Genomic DNA, 17,358 nt, shown 5'->3' with positions numbered 1-17,358 from the left:
GGACCAAAAGTCAAACTCCCCGTAAGAGTTGTGAATAATGGGAGTGAGAGAGAGAGAAGAAGAAGAAGAAGAAGGAAGACGCCAGTGTTTTTGAGGTTGCCGTGCTCAGCTTTTATTCAGACAGTATAATGCTGATAATTGATAGGAAAATACAAGACCGTTCTGAAAAAGGTAGAGATTACGAAATAGCTTTATACTTGAGCCGCAGAGCGGTACCAAGGACGCTTCTACAACTAACTGCTGCCACAAGTTCTCTGCCCAGACTTTTATTATCAATATATTGATATGAGCAAAACCTAAATCAAGAATCTGCAGCAGTTGCCGGGTTTCTGGCGTGTTTTACTGTTGACCCTCTGTCCACTTGCTCACCAACATGACAACACAATCGTGTACCGCATCTCTGGTCACCGTTTCGGGAGAACCCCGCCATTTATACTGGTAGCAGTCGCTCCGTAATGAAAGGATAATGACTGCCACTCGAAATGCCTGCGAGGGACGACGCTTAGACTCTACTCACCGTTGATAACTCGGTAAAGCGGATGTGTCCCGGAGCGAGTGCAGTCGGCGGCGTCAGGAGATGCGGACCACCCCGCCTCACCCCCCGGGCGGGTCTTCCATGCGCTGCCATATGAAAGATTGCGCTATATAATAGAACCCTGGCACCCGCTCCGGAGTCCTCCTTCCTTCCATGCTTCTCGAAATTTTTGGGTCCGTCTACCGGCCAGGCTGGGCTGCATGGGGTCCTTTGGCAGGACTAGGGCCGGGGGGCAGCGTTGGTAGACCTCTCCGGTGAGGCTTGCCTTCTCTGCACTGGCAGGCAAAGAGGCCAGCATGAGGACTGCTACCTCGATCTTTCGCGGCTCGTTTCCGGCCTGCTCTACCTAACGAACGACGCAGTAATCACTCGGCGAACGGGGGAACGGGTTATCCTTGATCAGTCTTGACTCGTCGTCGAGTCCCTTCGTGCCTGATGTGGCGCGGGACCGCATCTGCAGTACCTATGGGTCCTGCACATGAATCAGGAGCTACGCATGAATAATGAATGGACTTGTTGCCTGTTGCCTGTGTAGCACTGGCTGGCAGCCGGTCCCTTATCTCGAGGGCTGTCAACTAGGGGTAGAAAGATAGGGCCACAAGCTAAGGAACGAACCCATCTATAGCAAGCAGATATTAACAGCTCAATCCAAGCCCAGCATAAGGTACATACTTCTATGAAATCAACGCGCTGTCTTGAAGATTGCACTCACCGACCCGCGATGTCTCATCAAACAAACACGTCTCAGACAACAAGATGTATCATCCTCCATGAGATACTAAAAGAGCAAAGCTTGCCCAAAGAGTTACAATAGTACGTACAGATAGTATGAAGAGATCATTTCAGACCTTTTCTTTCCTTGTTTAGCGCGAGCCTTTGTCCAGTATCCTTTATACTGATAACGAGCTGATCGCCAGTCCCGTGCAAGTCGCGTTACTGGGTACTGGGGCGACCCGATTCATTCATTCGGCACAGCATCTACCCGCAGAGGAAACATCTTATCACATATTTAGCAAGACGACGAATGCTGTTTTAAGCATATTGATCTGTAGCCCTACGGAGAATATACATTTTTCTTGTCATGCTGTATAACCAGACGAGAATACAGCAGGCGACCTGTCCTTCCACCTGGAATTGAAAGGCCTGGCCATCGAATCGAACGTTTCAGCGTCTGACATGATCACCAGAAGCCCATCTCAAAGCACGGCAAAAATATTGCAGGTACACCCTTCCGACGTCACCGCGCAGCGCCCGAGCTTAGTGACCAAGTCGCTGACTGCCTACCTACCAAGATAGATGCCAACAATTTCTCCAGTGTTGACGCCAGGCTTTAATAATACATGTCCTCTTGAGGGATAACTACCAGTATAGCATTTTTGCATATGCTCTCATAAGTATAATGAGTGCTTGGCTTGAGATATCCACTGCCACTACGACCTCCACAGTGGCTCCAGGGGTTCAGGCGTCACTGGCGCTGAGCAGCTCAGGCTGTGGCCCAGTTTAATAAGTCAACCAAACAGGACAGCTCTCGACCTGCAGCCTTGGAAGGGTTGCTTGTGACAGCCTGGCATCAACCCCCCAATTAGCCATCACGACGATCTTGAGGCTCTCCAATATCAGCCTCATGTGAAGGGGCCCGAGTGACTCTTGCGCCACCGCAACGCAGAGGCCGAATGCCTCTCCCAAGCTCACCACTTCGCCCACCGATACACGCGACTCCGGATCAAACACTCGCGACTACCACCAACCTAGACCACACGACCACCGCCACGACGCCATGCTGCTCTCCGTGGCCACGGCGCTGTACCTGCGGCGCCTCGGCCGCCGGAAGGCGATCCGTTTGGTGCTCATCGTCTTCGTCCTCTTCAACATCTTCGACGTCATGCGCATCCACCACAACCTGGCCCGCGAGCGCGAGTACGTGCCGCGCAAGACGGGCCGCGCCAAGGAGCGCATCTACATTGCCGGCATGCACTTCAACAACGGCGACATCCTCAAGAACCACTGGAACAATGCGGTGCTCGAGCTGACCGACTTTTTCGGGCCCGACAACGTCTTCGTCAGCGTCTACGAGAGCGGCAGCTGGGACGACAGCAAGGAGGTCCTGCGCGACCTGGACCACCAACTCGAGAGCCGCGGCGTGCCGCACCGGGTGGACATCTCAGACGTGACCCACGCCGACGAGATACGCAAGGGGGGCGCCGACGGTGACGGTGGCGGCGAGGGCTGGATCGAGACGGCGAGGAAGAAGAAGGAGCTGCGCCGGATCCCCTACCTGGCCAAGCTGCGGAACAAGACGCTGCAGGATCTACTTGATCTGTACAAGAAAGGCATCACCTTTGACAAGATTTTATTCTTGAATGATGTCATATTCACGGTACGCCCGTCTTGGCATCCTTCTCGAAGAGACAAACTTGGCTGACTACCCGTTGCTCTGGGCTTTTAGATAGATGACATTGTCACATTAATGGACACAAATGACGGCGCATACGGTGCCGCGTGCTCGCTCGACTTTTCAAAGCCGCCTTTGTACTATGACACATTCGCGCTGCGAGATGCCGAAGGGAGCGCGCACATTATGCAGACGTGGCCGTACTTCAAGGCACGCGAGTCTCGGTCACCGCTGGTGAACAACCACGACGCCGTGCCAGTGACTAGCTGCTGGAACGGCATTGGTACGTACACAAACACACACAAACACACACACACACACAGAGATATCGCTCTTGGAACTCGAGAGCTAACCCAAGCGTGCGCAACCCAAAAAAACAGTCGTCATGCCCGCGGACCCCTTCGTGTCCCCCACCAAGCTGCGCTTCCGCGGCATCCCCGACTCCCTGGCCCTGCACCACCTCGAGGGGTCCGAGTGCTGCCTCATCCACGCCGACAACCCGCTCTCCCGGACGCTGGGCGTCTACGTGAACCCGCGCGTGCGCGTCGGCTACAACCTGCCCGCGTATCAGGCCACGCACCCCGCGGCCGGCGCCGCGTCGTGGGTCGCCGCCGCCGACATCTTCCTCGGCCTCTGGGTCAACCGCCTCAAGCGCTGGACGCGCGTCCCGTTTGAGAGCTGGGTCGTGCGCTCGCGCGTCGCCGAGTGGCAAAAGGGCGACATGGCGCGCCACGAGCCCGGCGTGTTCTGCCTTATCAACGAAATGCAGGTCCTCGTGGAGAATGGATGGGCGCATGTGTAGCTGTCGGCGCGAGGACGGGAGAGATTTTGGACGGTCATGTTGAAGAACATTGCTCTTTTGCTTTTTTTTTTTTTGTTCCTTGTTTTTTTGGGCCTCGGGGCCTACTCATGGGTGTATTGGCGTTATCATCAGGGACAACAAGTACAGGCGCATTCAAAAAGCTGCATTTCATTTTATTTTCGTCTGTTGCATCGGCGCGCGATGGTCAATAGAGACCTTGTCAAGAATGAATTTCACGAGAAAACTAAAATCTGTTCTCCAAAATTACCTTGGGTCCTGAGAAAGAAAGTAGCTCTCAGCTAGCATGGCTGTTCTGCTACACAAAGTCGGCCTCTCAAGACCGTTGAGTACACAAATGCCCGTGAGCCCCCATTACACTTCTCTCCATCAAGACAGCCTCACCCAAACGCCTACCTCATCCAACCGAAAAAGAAAAAGCTCTTTCCCGCGCAACCCGCCCGTTTCCCTGAGAAATGTCCTTTTCCTCCAGTCTCTCTCACCAGCCGCTCCGCATCGGTTCCCGCACGCGCCAAAGGGCAGCTTTCACGCTTGCTGTGTGTCTGGAGAGTCGCCGCCGCCGCGCGACGGTTCACCCCCCGTGGTGTCGTCCGCGAGGCGAGGGCTCCTCCTCGGGGGGGGGGAGGTCGGTAGTCGAGTCCGAGGCCGGCGCTGGCCCGCGACGACGGACTTGTTCTTCTTCTTGGTCCCGAGCGCTGCGGCGCAGCCACATCCCACGTTGGCGGCGGCGGCGAGCGCCACGGCGATGGGGTCGTCCTTTTTTGACAGCAGCCGTTCCTCGCTTTCCATGGCGACGTAGAGCCAGGCGCTGTGGTCGGCGAGATTGTTGATATCGAGGCTGCCAGTCTCGACGACAGCGACGCCGGCCTCGTTGTCTACCATTTGGGGGGGATCAAAAAACGAGAGAGAGAGAAAACAGCGGTAGCTCAGCGATTTTCTGCTAGACAGTCTTGTCTTTGTGCAGATGTATGGACAGGCTTCCTGAGGAAAGTACACGGCCGAGTGAGCTGCTTTGGTTTGGCTCTTTTGCAACGATGCGAATTCCAGAATTCTTCTCCTTCTGCAGCCATGCAGCTCAGTACATAAACGCGGGTCATGTGGCACCATTTCTCCTATCAGGAAAATTGTCACAAATATCTCCATATGGGCCAGTCATTCCGTCACAGCGTCCACAAGGGGAGGGAAGTTTCTGTTTTGCGTTACACTCGAGAACGAACAGAGCCATCGGGGTGATGGAGAGCTTCTCTTGGGTTTTGCATTCCACTGTGACCATCAGAATAAGTTTTGGGGGAGATTTCTTCAATCCTTTTGCAGGAAAAACCCCCCGGTGATTCACACAATCTTCATTCACTCTTTGTCGTTTCTATGCAACTGATACTGTCGCATTTGGTTTCGTTGCAGCCACAAGGCTCCGGGGCAAGTATAATGCCCTTGTTCCCAACTGTTTTTTGGCAATCTGTGACTCGATTAGTCTCCTTGTTTGTACGTATAGTTTCAGTCGCCTTGTATTGGCCCATCACACGGTCAAGTTCGGGGTGTGACAGGCGCCTAATCCTGTCCCGTGGCAGCGAGGATGGTTTCGTATAATGTGAACAGCTGCTCGCTTTAAGTAGCTATTTGTACAACTTTGGGTCGACTTCATGGTCAAGTATAGCGAAAGAACATTTTGCTGTTGCCATTGTATTTTATCAACTGACTTTTCGATGGCTGACTGGCTTTCCAGAAAGCAGGCAACCTGAGCGTAGACGTCACTAGTAACGGATGTGACATGCCTACGCTTGGTCGTACTACCGGTCTTGTTTTCATATCCTCTTCATCTGGAGCAATATCTGTCCCACCACATTATACCGGTCGGTTAGGACCTATAGATACCGGACCGTTGCTTGCAGCGATTGTCCAAAAAGACAAAGCAAACAAGTCAGCAACGGGCAAAGGAAGGACTGCGCCGAGCGACAACATCTCGTTCAAGACCTAAGGTGTATATACGCTTGTCTGCATCCATCATATCTGCTTCTTGAGAGCACCACTGCCGCGTAGAGGGAAAAGATATGGCACCCGGAGTTCCCTTGTTGTCACCGACCCGGCTCCTACTCAAGGCGCCGCTCATCGATCGGGAATTAGACGGGTTCGCGGATATGATGGTTTTGGTACTAATAAGCACCACGTTTTAAGTTTGGTAAGAAGGGGGGCGGACAACGTGGAACTTATTATAGTCCCCCGGCGCGTATCCCGGCTGGCTTCCGGTCGCGGCAGCAACACATGGACGCTACTGGCCACGATGCTCCCGACTTTGAGTGTGATACGTTCGATCGGTACTTTGGTAGTCAGTATGCTGTCAACCAACACATGACTGACCTGGGCCATTGGGCCGAATCCTCCGACTCGGAGTCGGATATGCCCGAGTACGAGTGCGACGACTGCACCGCGAATCTCATCATCAGGAGGACCTTCGCGACCACGAGGTCGAGGAGCATCTCTACTGCGACCCTTGCAATCGCTATTCCCAAAGTCTGCGCAATATCAATCAAGTAGGGCATCCGTTTTGACCTCTGCCGGCACTCTCTGGCTGATGCGGGAACAGCACCTCCGTAGCAAGATTCACCGCACCAGCTCCGTCCGATGCTTCTTTTGCAAGGCCGAACTCGGAACGGCTACCGGGCTGGTTCACCACCTCGAAAGCGGCTGTTGCCCAAGGGCCCCGTTGAGTCGTGACACACTATACGAGGCGGTACGAAGGCGCGATCCTGACGGTGTCATCTCCAAAAAGCTGCTCACCTGGACGGGAAGCGCAAGCTACAAGGCCACGGAGAAGACATGGAGCTCGGCCTTTCGACGCCTACCAATGCTACCTGTGCGCACGCACCTTTGGTAAACTCGCATCGCTGAACCAGCATCTCAGCTCCCCTTTTCATCAGCAGAATCTCTATCACTGCCCAAATCGGCACTGCAGGCGTGATTTCAAAACCCTCGCAGCTGTCATCAATTATCTAGAGAGCGAGAGCTGCGATTACATGCGTTTTGAGGCGGTGCAGACCAATGTTCAGCGCATCCTTGATCCTAACCGGATGACACAGATGTAACTGTTGCAATCGCTGAGATTGCCATGGAGAGAACATCTCGGTGAGGAATGAATGCCGAGCTCTCTTCTACCTCATCTCCCAACGTTGCCTGCAAGTCTAGTTTAACCTACAAATCTCTGACAAACAGTCGCCAGGTTTCGTCAGTGAGCAGAAGCGCCATGCTTCATGTTTCCGCCTGCACCTGGTGCCGGGCGAGTGTGCTGAAGTGCAGTCCATCTCGCTAGTTCAGCTGTGTCAAATGCCATCACGTATTCTGTTGTTCCATACTGTGAAGCTACCACATCAGCAGCATTCTCCCTTTTTACCCTCAAAACGGAAGTTGTTGGTATGCTTGGCGGCTACTGCGCGAGCCTGATTGGCATCACGTACTCCACCACTCGTGTCACCGCACAAGCTGAAATAAAGTACGTAACCGGGAACAAAGCAGTATACTGTCTTGCATTTTAGGCGCTCGTTATCATTTGCGATATTCGTGGACTTTTGTTTGTGGCTGGAACTTTTGATAAGGATTAGGATTCAAGTTGGGTAAATCAAGACTGATCCTATTTATGACCACCTACTACATCAAAACAGTACTTTTTATTACTTTGAAATTCCGATAATCTGGTAACTCCGGTATCCTGGGTAACTCATTGTCTGGCTTCAAAAACAGAGGCACACTACACCAAAAGACCAGCAACGGTTGCCCAGTTGAGGGAGGCATTAAACTAGACCATGGGGAAGATCTTGAGGGAATCTAGATTTTCATTACTCGGCTATCGCCGTACAGGATTTCCTTTCTTGCCTATTGCCATACAAAAAGGTAAAAGCTCAGGCGGAGAGCCAGCCGCCGCTCCGTTGCCAATACAGTGCAACACATTACAACGCAGTAGTCAAGTATCTCCTGAGCCATGTGAGCAAACGCATTCTCGACCCACCAATCCGTGACAGAGGCATATGAAATCAGATAATTACGCGTGCTCAAAATTATGCAATATCACCCGCCACAGCAGCATTAAACTCGTTCGTATTCCCATACGTTGAATGAAACAAGCGAGAGTATGGGTCCATGTACCGACGGAAACCTGCTGATTGTATCTCGCTACCCTACAGGGCACTTTGAGTTCTTGATTGGGGTTTACTTACAGGGTGCCAACTCGTCAGTATCACTCGATAGAGATACTTCGACATTGTCCAACTAAAGGTACGCATTGCTATGTGGTTATTGATAGTAGACAAGCATATCGGATTGTGCAAAGGCTCATGTGGTTTATGCCCGACAAACGAGTTCTACGATCGTGTTAGGCGTCATGTTGCCCTGCGTCAACTAGTAGCTAAAAAGCTCCACAGACCCGTTGAGCCGCGCGATCGTATGGGGAGACTACTCAAAGCACTCAGGCAGCCGTTTAAATCGCCGTCCACGAAGCGAAATATTTCCTTCTTGGGCGCTTTTTATTTTGACAGCCTGGCGACTTGACGCTGGGAATGTCGGTGCCTTGGGCTAGTGTACCCGCCAACGATGGACGGAGACGGTGGAGCGAGCCATGCCCAGCAGGCTTCACAATAAACCGGCTGGTGATTGGCCAGGATTTCTGTGGATTTCTGGTGGGAGGAAAGCCAAGTCTGGTTGCAGGTGTTGCAGGTCAGGGTGGGAGAGAAAAGGACATGTCATCAGCACTCTGACTCGGACGCGCGAGGTCCAACGCTCGAGAGCAGCATCTACGACAGAACTGAATGTTTGATTCAGGAGAGGGCAGGGTGACGACGACAATAGAGTCCGACATTTGCTGTTTGTGTCGACTTGGCTTCATGGCTGCAGGATGAGACGTGGCACTCACTGATCTGTTTGGCCAGCCCTACCAAGCGGAGACACGACGATGGGTTGGATGGGTCGCAGGAGTTGTGACCTGGTCTTGCTGGTGCAGCCGACGCCGCCAACCCAGACATGCGTTCTGAGGGCTGCGCGGAGACGACCGGAAGGTGCCACGGTGCTCAGTATGCCGCGCCCAGTACTTAACTCAAGTTGGAGCTGATGGTCGAATTAATTATTAATAATGGCGGCGTGACAAGGTGAAAGGAAAACAAAGGGCTCGGAAGCAGACACACCACCTCCGGTTGGGCGAGACAGGGGAACAACCGGGGCATGACACCCTTTTGGCTTATACAGTGTGAGTGGTGCAAATGTGGAAGACGAAGGCTCTGCATGCCCGGGGGTTCCGCAGAGTTGCGAGGAGAGTGTTGAGACGAAATGCCTGTCAACAAAGCAGACGAGTGACCAGCAATTTGTTTCAATCGAAGCTTGATGAGCGGTGCGCTTCGGTTCCAGACCTTGCCGTGGCTTGTAGGGATGCCGCACTGTATGGTGGCCTTGTGCATACTAGATGAGGAGCATGGATCTGGCTGGTTCAAAGGGGGATGCGCAGTGGCTGCACCCAAAGGTGCCAGTCAGCCAGTTAACCAGTCTGGCGACAAGGCGTTTCGATAGGCTTACGGCGAGGGCTGCGCAATGCCCGCCGCTAGCTCTGATGCAAAGTCCGCAGGGTGGTAAGTCAGTGGTGGCCGTCTCTGGTAAGTTGGAGGCCGGGCGGAAGCGTCCAACGCAGTAGCCCTGTACCAACGATAGAGGTCGTGATGGATATATTTCGAATGATTGAGAGTCTCGGCATCCGTACTGGCTCGTGCTTTGCGTCTTGGTTTGTTTGCGAGCAGGGAACATGGTCTGGGTGCGTCGTGCTGGATGTTGACGGCACGGGCAGTGTTTGGAGTTGTTGCTTGCTTGGTTGGTAAGTAGAGTGTACTTTGCTACTAACGTGAGGCTCGAAGAAGGGGGTGGAAGAAAGGGGCGCAGAGTGCCAGCGACTCGTCATCAGGATGCTAATGAGGACAGATTATGGGTGGCAGCCATGTTCGAACAGTATCCTCGCCGCCGCCGCCGGGCGTGTAAAAAAAGCAACGAGAGGGGGGGAATTCTTTTGGGGGGAGGGCATGGGTGGGCGGAGAGCGTCAACAAGGCCGTCTCGGACCGCTGGATCATGCCATGTCCGCCGCTGCCGTTTCCAGCGGCTCTGTTAGTGCTGCTTGTACCTCGACTTCTGCCATAATCAGTGCTGACCACTGACCACTGACCAGGCATGGCAAGATGGGCTACCCCCGACGGCCTCTCTCTCACCCTACCTACGCTCCTTGGCTCGGCTCCCTACGTTACTGGTAACGCTCTCCTAAAAGTACGGATTGCTGGTACGGCTCCCCCTCTTGGCTTCGGCGCTAGTCCTACTTCGGCGCTAGTTCTAGGCAGCAGTGCTCCGGGCTGGATTATCCACTTTTCCTGCTGCCGTTGGCAGAGTACATCATCACCTCTTCTCTCGACTTCTTCTCGTCTCACGCTGCCTCGCCCATCACACTCTACTCCAGCACACACAAACCTCAGGCCACGTCCGCTTCATCTCGCCGCTCCCCGGATCGTTGCTCGTCATTTGCCGCAAGACATTGCTGCTATTGGCCGGCTGCTGCTGTTTTTTTTCCCGCTCTCTTCTCTATATTATCTCGATTTCCCGCCTTTTTTGCACCACCGTGCCTCCTTCGTTTGCCACACCGTTTACCGTTCGTTGGCTTCGGTACACGCAAGCCCAACGTTCTTCGGTTCACCGTGCATCGCTATCGACTCTGCCAGCTCGACAGTAATCTACGCTCTTCGGCATCGTTTTGCTACCCTTCGCCGCTTACTTGTTTGCCCTCGCTGGGCCAAGCACCAGTGCACGTTAGTTCGTCGACTGGGTAAGAACAAGACGCAAAACCCTTTCTCCGTATCACATTGGCGGATTGGCAAAGCACATCTCATATCCCACTCCCCCTCTTTTATTCCATTTCGCCTTTGTATGATACTTCAGCTCCGCCACTCTAGTCGTCACAGTTGCTTGCCAGTCGTCGACACTACTGTCGAGATTCCGGCTTGTGACTCACACCACACACCTTCCTCCATCCTAGGCCAAGCCAAACCATCTTGGGCTAACTGTCTCTTCCGGCTGCCAGCTTCTTGCATATTGAACGTGGTAGTTTATTACTAGCTGGCTTCCCCGCCTCAAAGCCGCCTTCACCATGTCTTTTGCCAACCCGCGCCGCAGAATGATGACTCGTTCCGGGTCCATCGCCCAGCAGGAACTGGCACTTAAGACCACCACCTCTCTCCAGAAGGGTGCTACCTTTCACTCTCCTTCATCACCCAAGTCTGCCAACATCGATGAGGATTATCTCCCCCCTCGCCTCACTCGCTCTCAGTCTCACCTGGACGACGTGACCGACGCCAATCGCCGTCGCATGGCCTTGACCTCGACTCTCGACGATATCGACGAGGCTCTTTCCAAGACGTCTCTTTCCGAAACGAAAAAGAACAAGAAGTCGTCTCTTCGTGATAATTCTGCTCCATTACCCCGCGGCCTCTTCGACCTCCCCGTCGTTGACCCGGCCATGGCGAAAGAACAGGAGCGGCGGGTTCTCCGCCCACGCTCGGTGCGTCGTAGCAGACACCACCATGCTTCCGACAGCGGCCTCGGCAGCTCGCTCGCATCAACAAACGACAAGGCTTCCGTCGTTGATGCTTTTCCCAAGAAGAACACAAAGACTCAGGCGGCTACCCGCACCGCCGTTGCCAGTAACAGCAGCTCGGCAACCAGCCTCAGCCCCCGTGCTGTGAATCGCATCCACGAGCACACGCTTCTTCCTCTCCTGGAGAAGCCCTCTCTCAAGCCCTTTGAGACCATCGTGTTGGATGTTCGCCGTCGTATCCGTTCCAAGGACATCATTTGTCTTCGGGACGTTGAAAAGACTCTAATTTTTATGGCTCCGGTAAGTCAGCTTTTAACTGGCGTCGGTGTTTGGAGTGATGCTTATCGAAAATTGCGCCTGAAGGAGAAGGCAAAATCGGCCGCTCTCTACATGGATTTCTGTCTCACCTCGATCCGATGCGTTCAAGCGACTGTCGATTATCTCACCGACCACGAGCAAGTTCGACCTGGCGACCGCCCTTACACTAACGGATATTTCATCGACTTGAAGGAACAAATTTATGAATATGGCCGACTGCTCGCCACCAAGGACAAGGGCGACCTTCCCGACGACATGGACATCGATAAGTATGTGCCGCGATTTGTGCCTCTCAATCATCCTGCTAATACCTCCCCCAGAGGTGACGAGATCCGTCTATTCGGAGGTATCGCCGAAAATGGTCGCCCAGCTGAGCTGGTCCGTGTCAAGAAGGATGGCACTGCCATCTCCATGGCTACTGGCAAGCCCGTTGATCTCAACGAGGCCCCCGTCAAGTTCAAGCGCTCCCTCAGCGAGCAGCTTGATGATGACGAGGAAATCATGCGTTCCATGGCCCGCCGCAAGAAGAATGCCACCCCTGAAGAGCTCGCACCCAAAAAGTGCCGTGAGCCAGGCTGCAACAAGGAGTTTAAGCGTCCTTGCGACCTGACCAAGCACGAGAAGACTCACTCTCGTCCCTGGAAGTGCCCCATCCCTACCTGCAAGTACCACAACTATGGTTGGCCTACTGAGAAGGAGATGGACCGCCACGTCAACGACAAGCATTCGGACGCTCCCGCCATGCACGAATGTCTCTTCAAACCTTGCCCTTACAAGTCGAAACGTGAATCCAATTGCAAACAGCATATGGAGAAGGCTCACGGCTGGACTTATGTACGAACCAAGTCGAGCGGCAGAAAGATGCCCTCGAAGCCTGCCGGCGTGGAGACCCCTGCCATGACCAATCTTTCTCCTCCCAACACCACGCCGAGCTACAGCGTGCCAACCCCGCCCCAGGATGCCATGCCCCAGGGTATGTCTACCGATTTCCCCATGTACCAGGCCGACTCGGACTGGCTCGCCACTGTCGGAATTTCTCCAGAGACCATTGATAGCATGGATCTTGTCATGGAGAACCCTTCGCCTTCCTCCACCGCGTCCTCGTACGAGCAGTACCCTCCTTATCAGAACGGGTCTGCCTTCATCATCAGTGACGAGGATATCTATGCTGCCAGAATGCAGCTTCCTCAAAATATGCCCATCGCTGAGCACATGTACCACAAGGTGATGTCACAGCACATGCCGGACCTTCATTTGGCGCAGTCTACTGCCGCCCCTCACTTGGAGCTCCCGACGCACTTCTCTCCTGCGGGTCAGGGCAACGCCATGCTCTTCACTCCCACTTCCATGCGTGACGTGGATGAGGGCTTCGGTGACTCGCTTGGTCATGGCGATGACGTCGATTTCCAACTTTTTGAGGGCAACCCCAGCAAATTCAATGACTTGTCACTGTTTGGCGATATGCCTAGCGCCGACATGGGCTTCTCTCAAACCACGCAGCCAGAAATGTTCGCCGACATTGATCTGGACGCTCTGGATTATGCTTCCTTCTAGGGCTAATATACAAGATTGCTTCTGCCTGAACGGCTCAGTGCGTCTTTTCTGTATTTTTCTCTTTTGGCTCATGGCACTCGAAAACAGGAGCAGCCTTTATTACGACTTAATGTATCAAGATGAAGCGGAATTCATTGCATTGCAGGTTTTGCAACTATATAGTTACACGCAGGAATTGAGAATCTCCTTTTGCGAATCAATCTGTTCCATTCCTAACCACCTGTGACATGCTCTACACGTAGTAAATGATGACTTCCGGCTGCATCTGTAAAGTTTGTCCGTTGATACTAGGAGACTGAGCTTACACCCATGGTAAGAGCGAGGAATGTGTGGTAAATGCCCGAGTTGCCGGTTGGAAGCGCGCGCCATGTTGATTTGACGCTTTTCCGTCCAATCTGACTGCAAATGAAACAACGGAACGTGACATGTGCGTTCGAGTGCTGATCAAACTCGGCCCTGTTTTCAGCTGGGTTGCTTCTAATAATCATTGGCTGCTTGGGTACCGTCGTACTCTGCAAAAACGAGGCTCTCTGCTTCAAGTCTTATAGCCTGTGATCTGGCTCTCCTAGCAGCAAACTTGAAACGGGAGAGACTCTAGATGATAGCACCGTGTTTCTACCCGGCTTTTTACGTTTTTGACTTCTCACTACCCCAGCAGCTAGTGCGAGCCAATGTAGTTGATCCTTTCACGGGATCCGCTGGCCATGCATACCTGCACGGTACTCCCGTACCATGCCCTTGACGAGTCGCTTCCGGCATCGCCCCGTCTCCCGCCACGGCCGGAAGTAGGCCGACATGCCCCCAGCCGCATATGCTTCAAGGTCAGCTCCCCGGCCTTGCTCGAGGGCCTGATCGCAATGTGACTTCCTCACCAGCCGGACTCATGTATGATCCATACGCCTCTTTTCCTTTACTAAACGCACCAGCACCCAATCTCTACACCGCGTACTCACCACCATGTGATGGCGAGTACGCTTGGCCGTTGCGACGGGCGTCTCCCCTTCCCGCGGAGCCGGCGCATCACGGCGCTGATCGCCCGGTTCGCCCTTCATAAAGTTGCCTTTACTGGCGGCACACGATGGTATCGCCAACGCATGCTCACACAAGACACCGTAGACCAATGAGCAGCGTACGACATCTGCGCGCGCAGGCATCGGTTACGTTGAGCTGAAATACTGAGGCGGACAACGGTGAGCTAATACTACTTCTGTTGGCCGAGACAGATGACGTGCAGCGAAGATGACCTTGACGTGTACCCCACCACGACGAAACATGAAGTTCAATAAGCTTGCAGAATAGCATCATCTTTCATGGACAGGGCTTCGTCCTAGACTTGGCGAGAGTTTTTGCGTAATCGTCACGCTGCCGCTGGGCCAGAACCTGTTGCATACTGTATACATGGCCAGCCAGAGCCAATGCCGGGCAGCAGAAAATCCACACGAGCATTATGCAAGAAGCGAGTTTTTTTGTTTTCCAATTACACACTATTGATCAATTCCAAGTCCGAGATAGGCCATGGGTGTCCCCATTTCCACCTCGAAACCAGTTGCGTGCTTGGGCACTCCCGCCCTGCTTGGACTGACGTGATCGGGCCGCCCCACGACGCCATATGCTAGAGCCTCGATGCTGCAACGCGGGCGACGCTGTCGAGTATGCGGGGGGTCCAGTCTGGTCTAAACAAGAGATGTAGTTGGATGACGGGACTCGTAGAGAGGGCCGTAAAATATGCTCATCTATACAGCTCTAGTACCTTTGGGTAGATATGCTTTGACAAGGATGCGATGGCATCATGGGCGTAGCGCCGCACCATTCCGCGGGAGGCAACTTGCAGAGTCGCAGCCGTGTCTGTAGCTTATATCTACCCAATGGTGTCTCTGAGTTTTGAAAAGCCAAAAGGACGTTGCATCCAGCGCCGCTGCTCTCACTTCTCGCACAAAAAAAAAGAAGAGTGCCCACCTGCCCCTGTCTGAGCAGACCAGTCGCCGTGCCTCTTTGAAACTATGGGCTCTCAGACGGCCAAGGAGCCGGCCGTCACGGCGCTCGACAACCTGGGCAGCAGCTCCGACTCGGCCAGCACATCCGATGCGTCGGCCAAAGACCGCCTGTACGGCCAAGTCTTTGTCGGCGGCGGCTCGACGGAGCACTACGAGCCGATTCCCGAGTATGAAGGCCGTCATCGGTATGATCCCAGGGCGGAATGGACGGCCAAGGAAGAGAAGCGTCTCGTGAGAAAGGTACTTGCTCTCATTCATTCTCCTTGCTTGCATCGGACCCCCGAAAGCCGTCAGTTTTCTGACCACTGGAACAGCTCGACTACAGGATATGCTCCTGGGTCTGCCTCATGTTCTTTGCTCTGCAGCTCGACCGGGGCAACATCTCCAACGCGCTGGCCGACAACTTCCTCAAGGACCTGCACCTGACGACCAACGACTACAACCTGGGCATGACCATCTTCTACCTGTGCTTCCTCTTCGCCGAGCTGCCGTCGCAGATGATCTCCAAGAAGCTCGGCCCGGACGTGTGGGTGCCCGCGCAGATGATCCTCTGGAGCACCGTCGCCATGCTGCAGTGCGTCATCCGCGGCCGCACCGGCTTCTTCGTCACCCGCGGCTTCCTGGGCGCCTTTGAGGGCGGCTTCATCCCCGACGCCATCCTGTACCTGTCCTACTTTTACAACAGCAAGGAGCTGCCGATCCGCGTCAGCTACTTCTACACGGCCAGCAACCTCACGCCCATCGTCTCGGCGTTCCTGGCCTACGGCATCCTGCACATGCGCGGCATCGGCGGCTGGGAGGGCTGGCGCTGGATGTTCGTCCTCGAGGGCGGCCTGACGGCCCTGATTGGCGTCGTCTCGTGGTTCTACCTGCCCCCGAGCCCGACGCAGACGGCGGGCTGGCTGCGCGGCAAGGACGGCTGGTTCGACGAGCGCGAGGAGGTCGTCATGGTGAATCGCATCCTGCGAGATGACCCGAGCAAGGTGCGTGCCGTTTTTGCCCCTTGTTTCACGCCACCAATACGGTATAAAGCATTATTTACTAACACACCATATAGGGCGGCATGCACAACCGACAAGGACTGAGTCTGCCGCTGCTTTGGCAGGCGCTGTCCGACTTTGACCTGTGGCCCGTCTATCTTCTTGGATTCACGATCCTGGAGCCTGTCGCCCCGATACAAAACTACCTGACTCTCAACCTGCGTCAGCTGGGCTTTGACACGTTTGAGACGAACCTGCTCACGATCCCCGGCTACGTGCTCTTTGCGATCCAACTGATCGTATGGACTCGCATCTCGGAGTGGATCAACAATCGCTTCATTGTGGTCTTTTTCTGCTCGGTATGGCTGTTTCCGCTGGTCCTGTCGCTGCGGCTTTTGCCAGACGATGCGAGCAGCTGGTCGCGATACGCGCTGACCGTGCTCGTCATTGGATACCCATATGTTCATTCCATCATTGGTATGTAAAAGCCCAATCGAAAAAATAAAGATGGCCGAGAAGAAGGTTTCTAATCTGACCTGGTATCTAGTCTCATTAACGTCCCGAAACGCGGGATCAGTGGCCGGGAGAACAGTCGGCAGCGCAGTGTACAACATGTGCGTGCAGTCAGGCAGCATCATTGCTTCCAACGTGAGCCGAGCACCTACCTACCTACCTACCCGGCCAATACATGCATGCTAATACTGCAACAGATTTACCGGGATGATGATAAGCCTTACTACCGACGTGGCAACTCGGCGATTCTGGGCATCATTGCCTGGAACGCCGTCTTTACGCTTGCGATCAAGGGGTACTACATGTGGCGCAACAGGACAAAGGCTCAAAGATGGGACAGAATGACACCGGAAGAGAAGCGAGACTACGTAGATACGACGACAGAGAAAGGAAGCAAGAGGCTGGACTTTAGATTTGCGCACTAAGACTCGCGCATCGGTTTCGTAATCGCACATGCACATACATACAATAAGCATGCGGAAGAGTTTAATCGGATTCGAAAAACGGAATAAATGGAATCCTCTGGAAGAGTCAATATAGAACAAAGAGAGTTTATAAACAGTGAATAGACGGGGAGATTGGCGACATGGAGAAGCTGTTGAGCTGCTTCTGTTCCAATGCCGCCATAGTCCAATTAAAAAAAAAAAAGAC

General features: G+C 53.9%; 5 protein-coding genes across 5 annotated transcripts; 4 read left to right on the top strand and 1 right to left on the bottom strand.

The window, feature by feature from the left end:
* Positions 1 to 2,312: 2,312 nt before the first annotated feature.
* Positions 2,313 to 3,729, top strand: V2A60_000285 (cryptococcal mannosyltransferase 1-domain-containing protein; the record flags this gene model as incomplete). The annotated part of the gene is made up of 3 exons (XM_083251656.1): positions 2,313 to 2,912; positions 2,982 to 3,210; positions 3,308 to 3,729. The coding sequence occupies 3 exons, from the start codon at positions 2,313 to 2,315 to the stop codon at positions 3,727 to 3,729; spliced, it is 1,251 nt and encodes a 416-aa protein (XP_083107782.1).
* A 543-nt stretch (positions 3,730 to 4,272) lies between these two features.
* V2A60_000284 (uncharacterized protein) lies at positions 4,273 to 4,629 on the bottom strand (the record flags this gene model as incomplete). The annotated part of the gene is made up of 1 exon (XM_083251655.1): positions 4,273 to 4,629. The coding sequence occupies one exon, from the start codon at positions 4,627 to 4,629 to the stop codon at positions 4,273 to 4,275; it is 357 nt and encodes a 118-aa protein (XP_083107781.1).
* A 1,377-nt stretch (positions 4,630 to 6,006) lies between these two features.
* On the top strand, positions 6,007 to 6,619 carry V2A60_000283 (uncharacterized protein; the record flags this gene model as incomplete). Its single annotated transcript, XM_083251654.1, has 2 exons — positions 6,007 to 6,255; positions 6,329 to 6,619. The coding sequence occupies 2 exons, from the start codon at positions 6,007 to 6,009 to the stop codon at positions 6,617 to 6,619; spliced, it is 540 nt and encodes a 179-aa protein (XP_083107780.1).
* A 4,282-nt stretch (positions 6,620 to 10,901) lies between these two features.
* Positions 10,902 to 13,220, top strand: V2A60_000282 (uncharacterized protein; the record flags this gene model as incomplete). Its single annotated transcript, XM_083251653.1, has 3 exons — positions 10,902 to 11,648; positions 11,712 to 11,935; positions 11,987 to 13,220. 3 exons carry the CDS (start codon positions 10,902 to 10,904, stop codon positions 13,218 to 13,220), a joined length of 2,205 nt encoding a protein of 734 aa, XP_083107779.1.
* A 2,000-nt stretch (positions 13,221 to 15,220) lies between these two features.
* Positions 15,221 to 17,132, top strand: V2A60_000281 (major facilitator superfamily domain-containing protein; the record flags this gene model as incomplete). Its single annotated transcript, XM_083251652.1, has 5 exons — positions 15,221 to 15,445; positions 15,529 to 16,197; positions 16,272 to 16,671; positions 16,742 to 16,842; positions 16,905 to 17,132. The coding sequence occupies 5 exons, from the start codon at positions 15,221 to 15,223 to the stop codon at positions 17,130 to 17,132; spliced, it is 1,623 nt and encodes a 540-aa protein (XP_083107778.1).
* Positions 17,133 to 17,358: the final 226 nt, after the last annotated feature.

Source organism: Cordyceps javanica, chromosome 1, assembly GCF_051103115.1.
Source record: "Cordyceps javanica chromosome 1, complete sequence".
In the NCBI taxonomy this organism is placed as follows: Eukaryota; Fungi; Ascomycota; class Sordariomycetes; order Hypocreales; family Cordycipitaceae; genus Cordyceps; species Cordyceps javanica.
The sequence above is the reverse complement of the archived record's forward strand: the minus strand, read 5'-3'. Positions and strand labels throughout refer to the sequence as shown.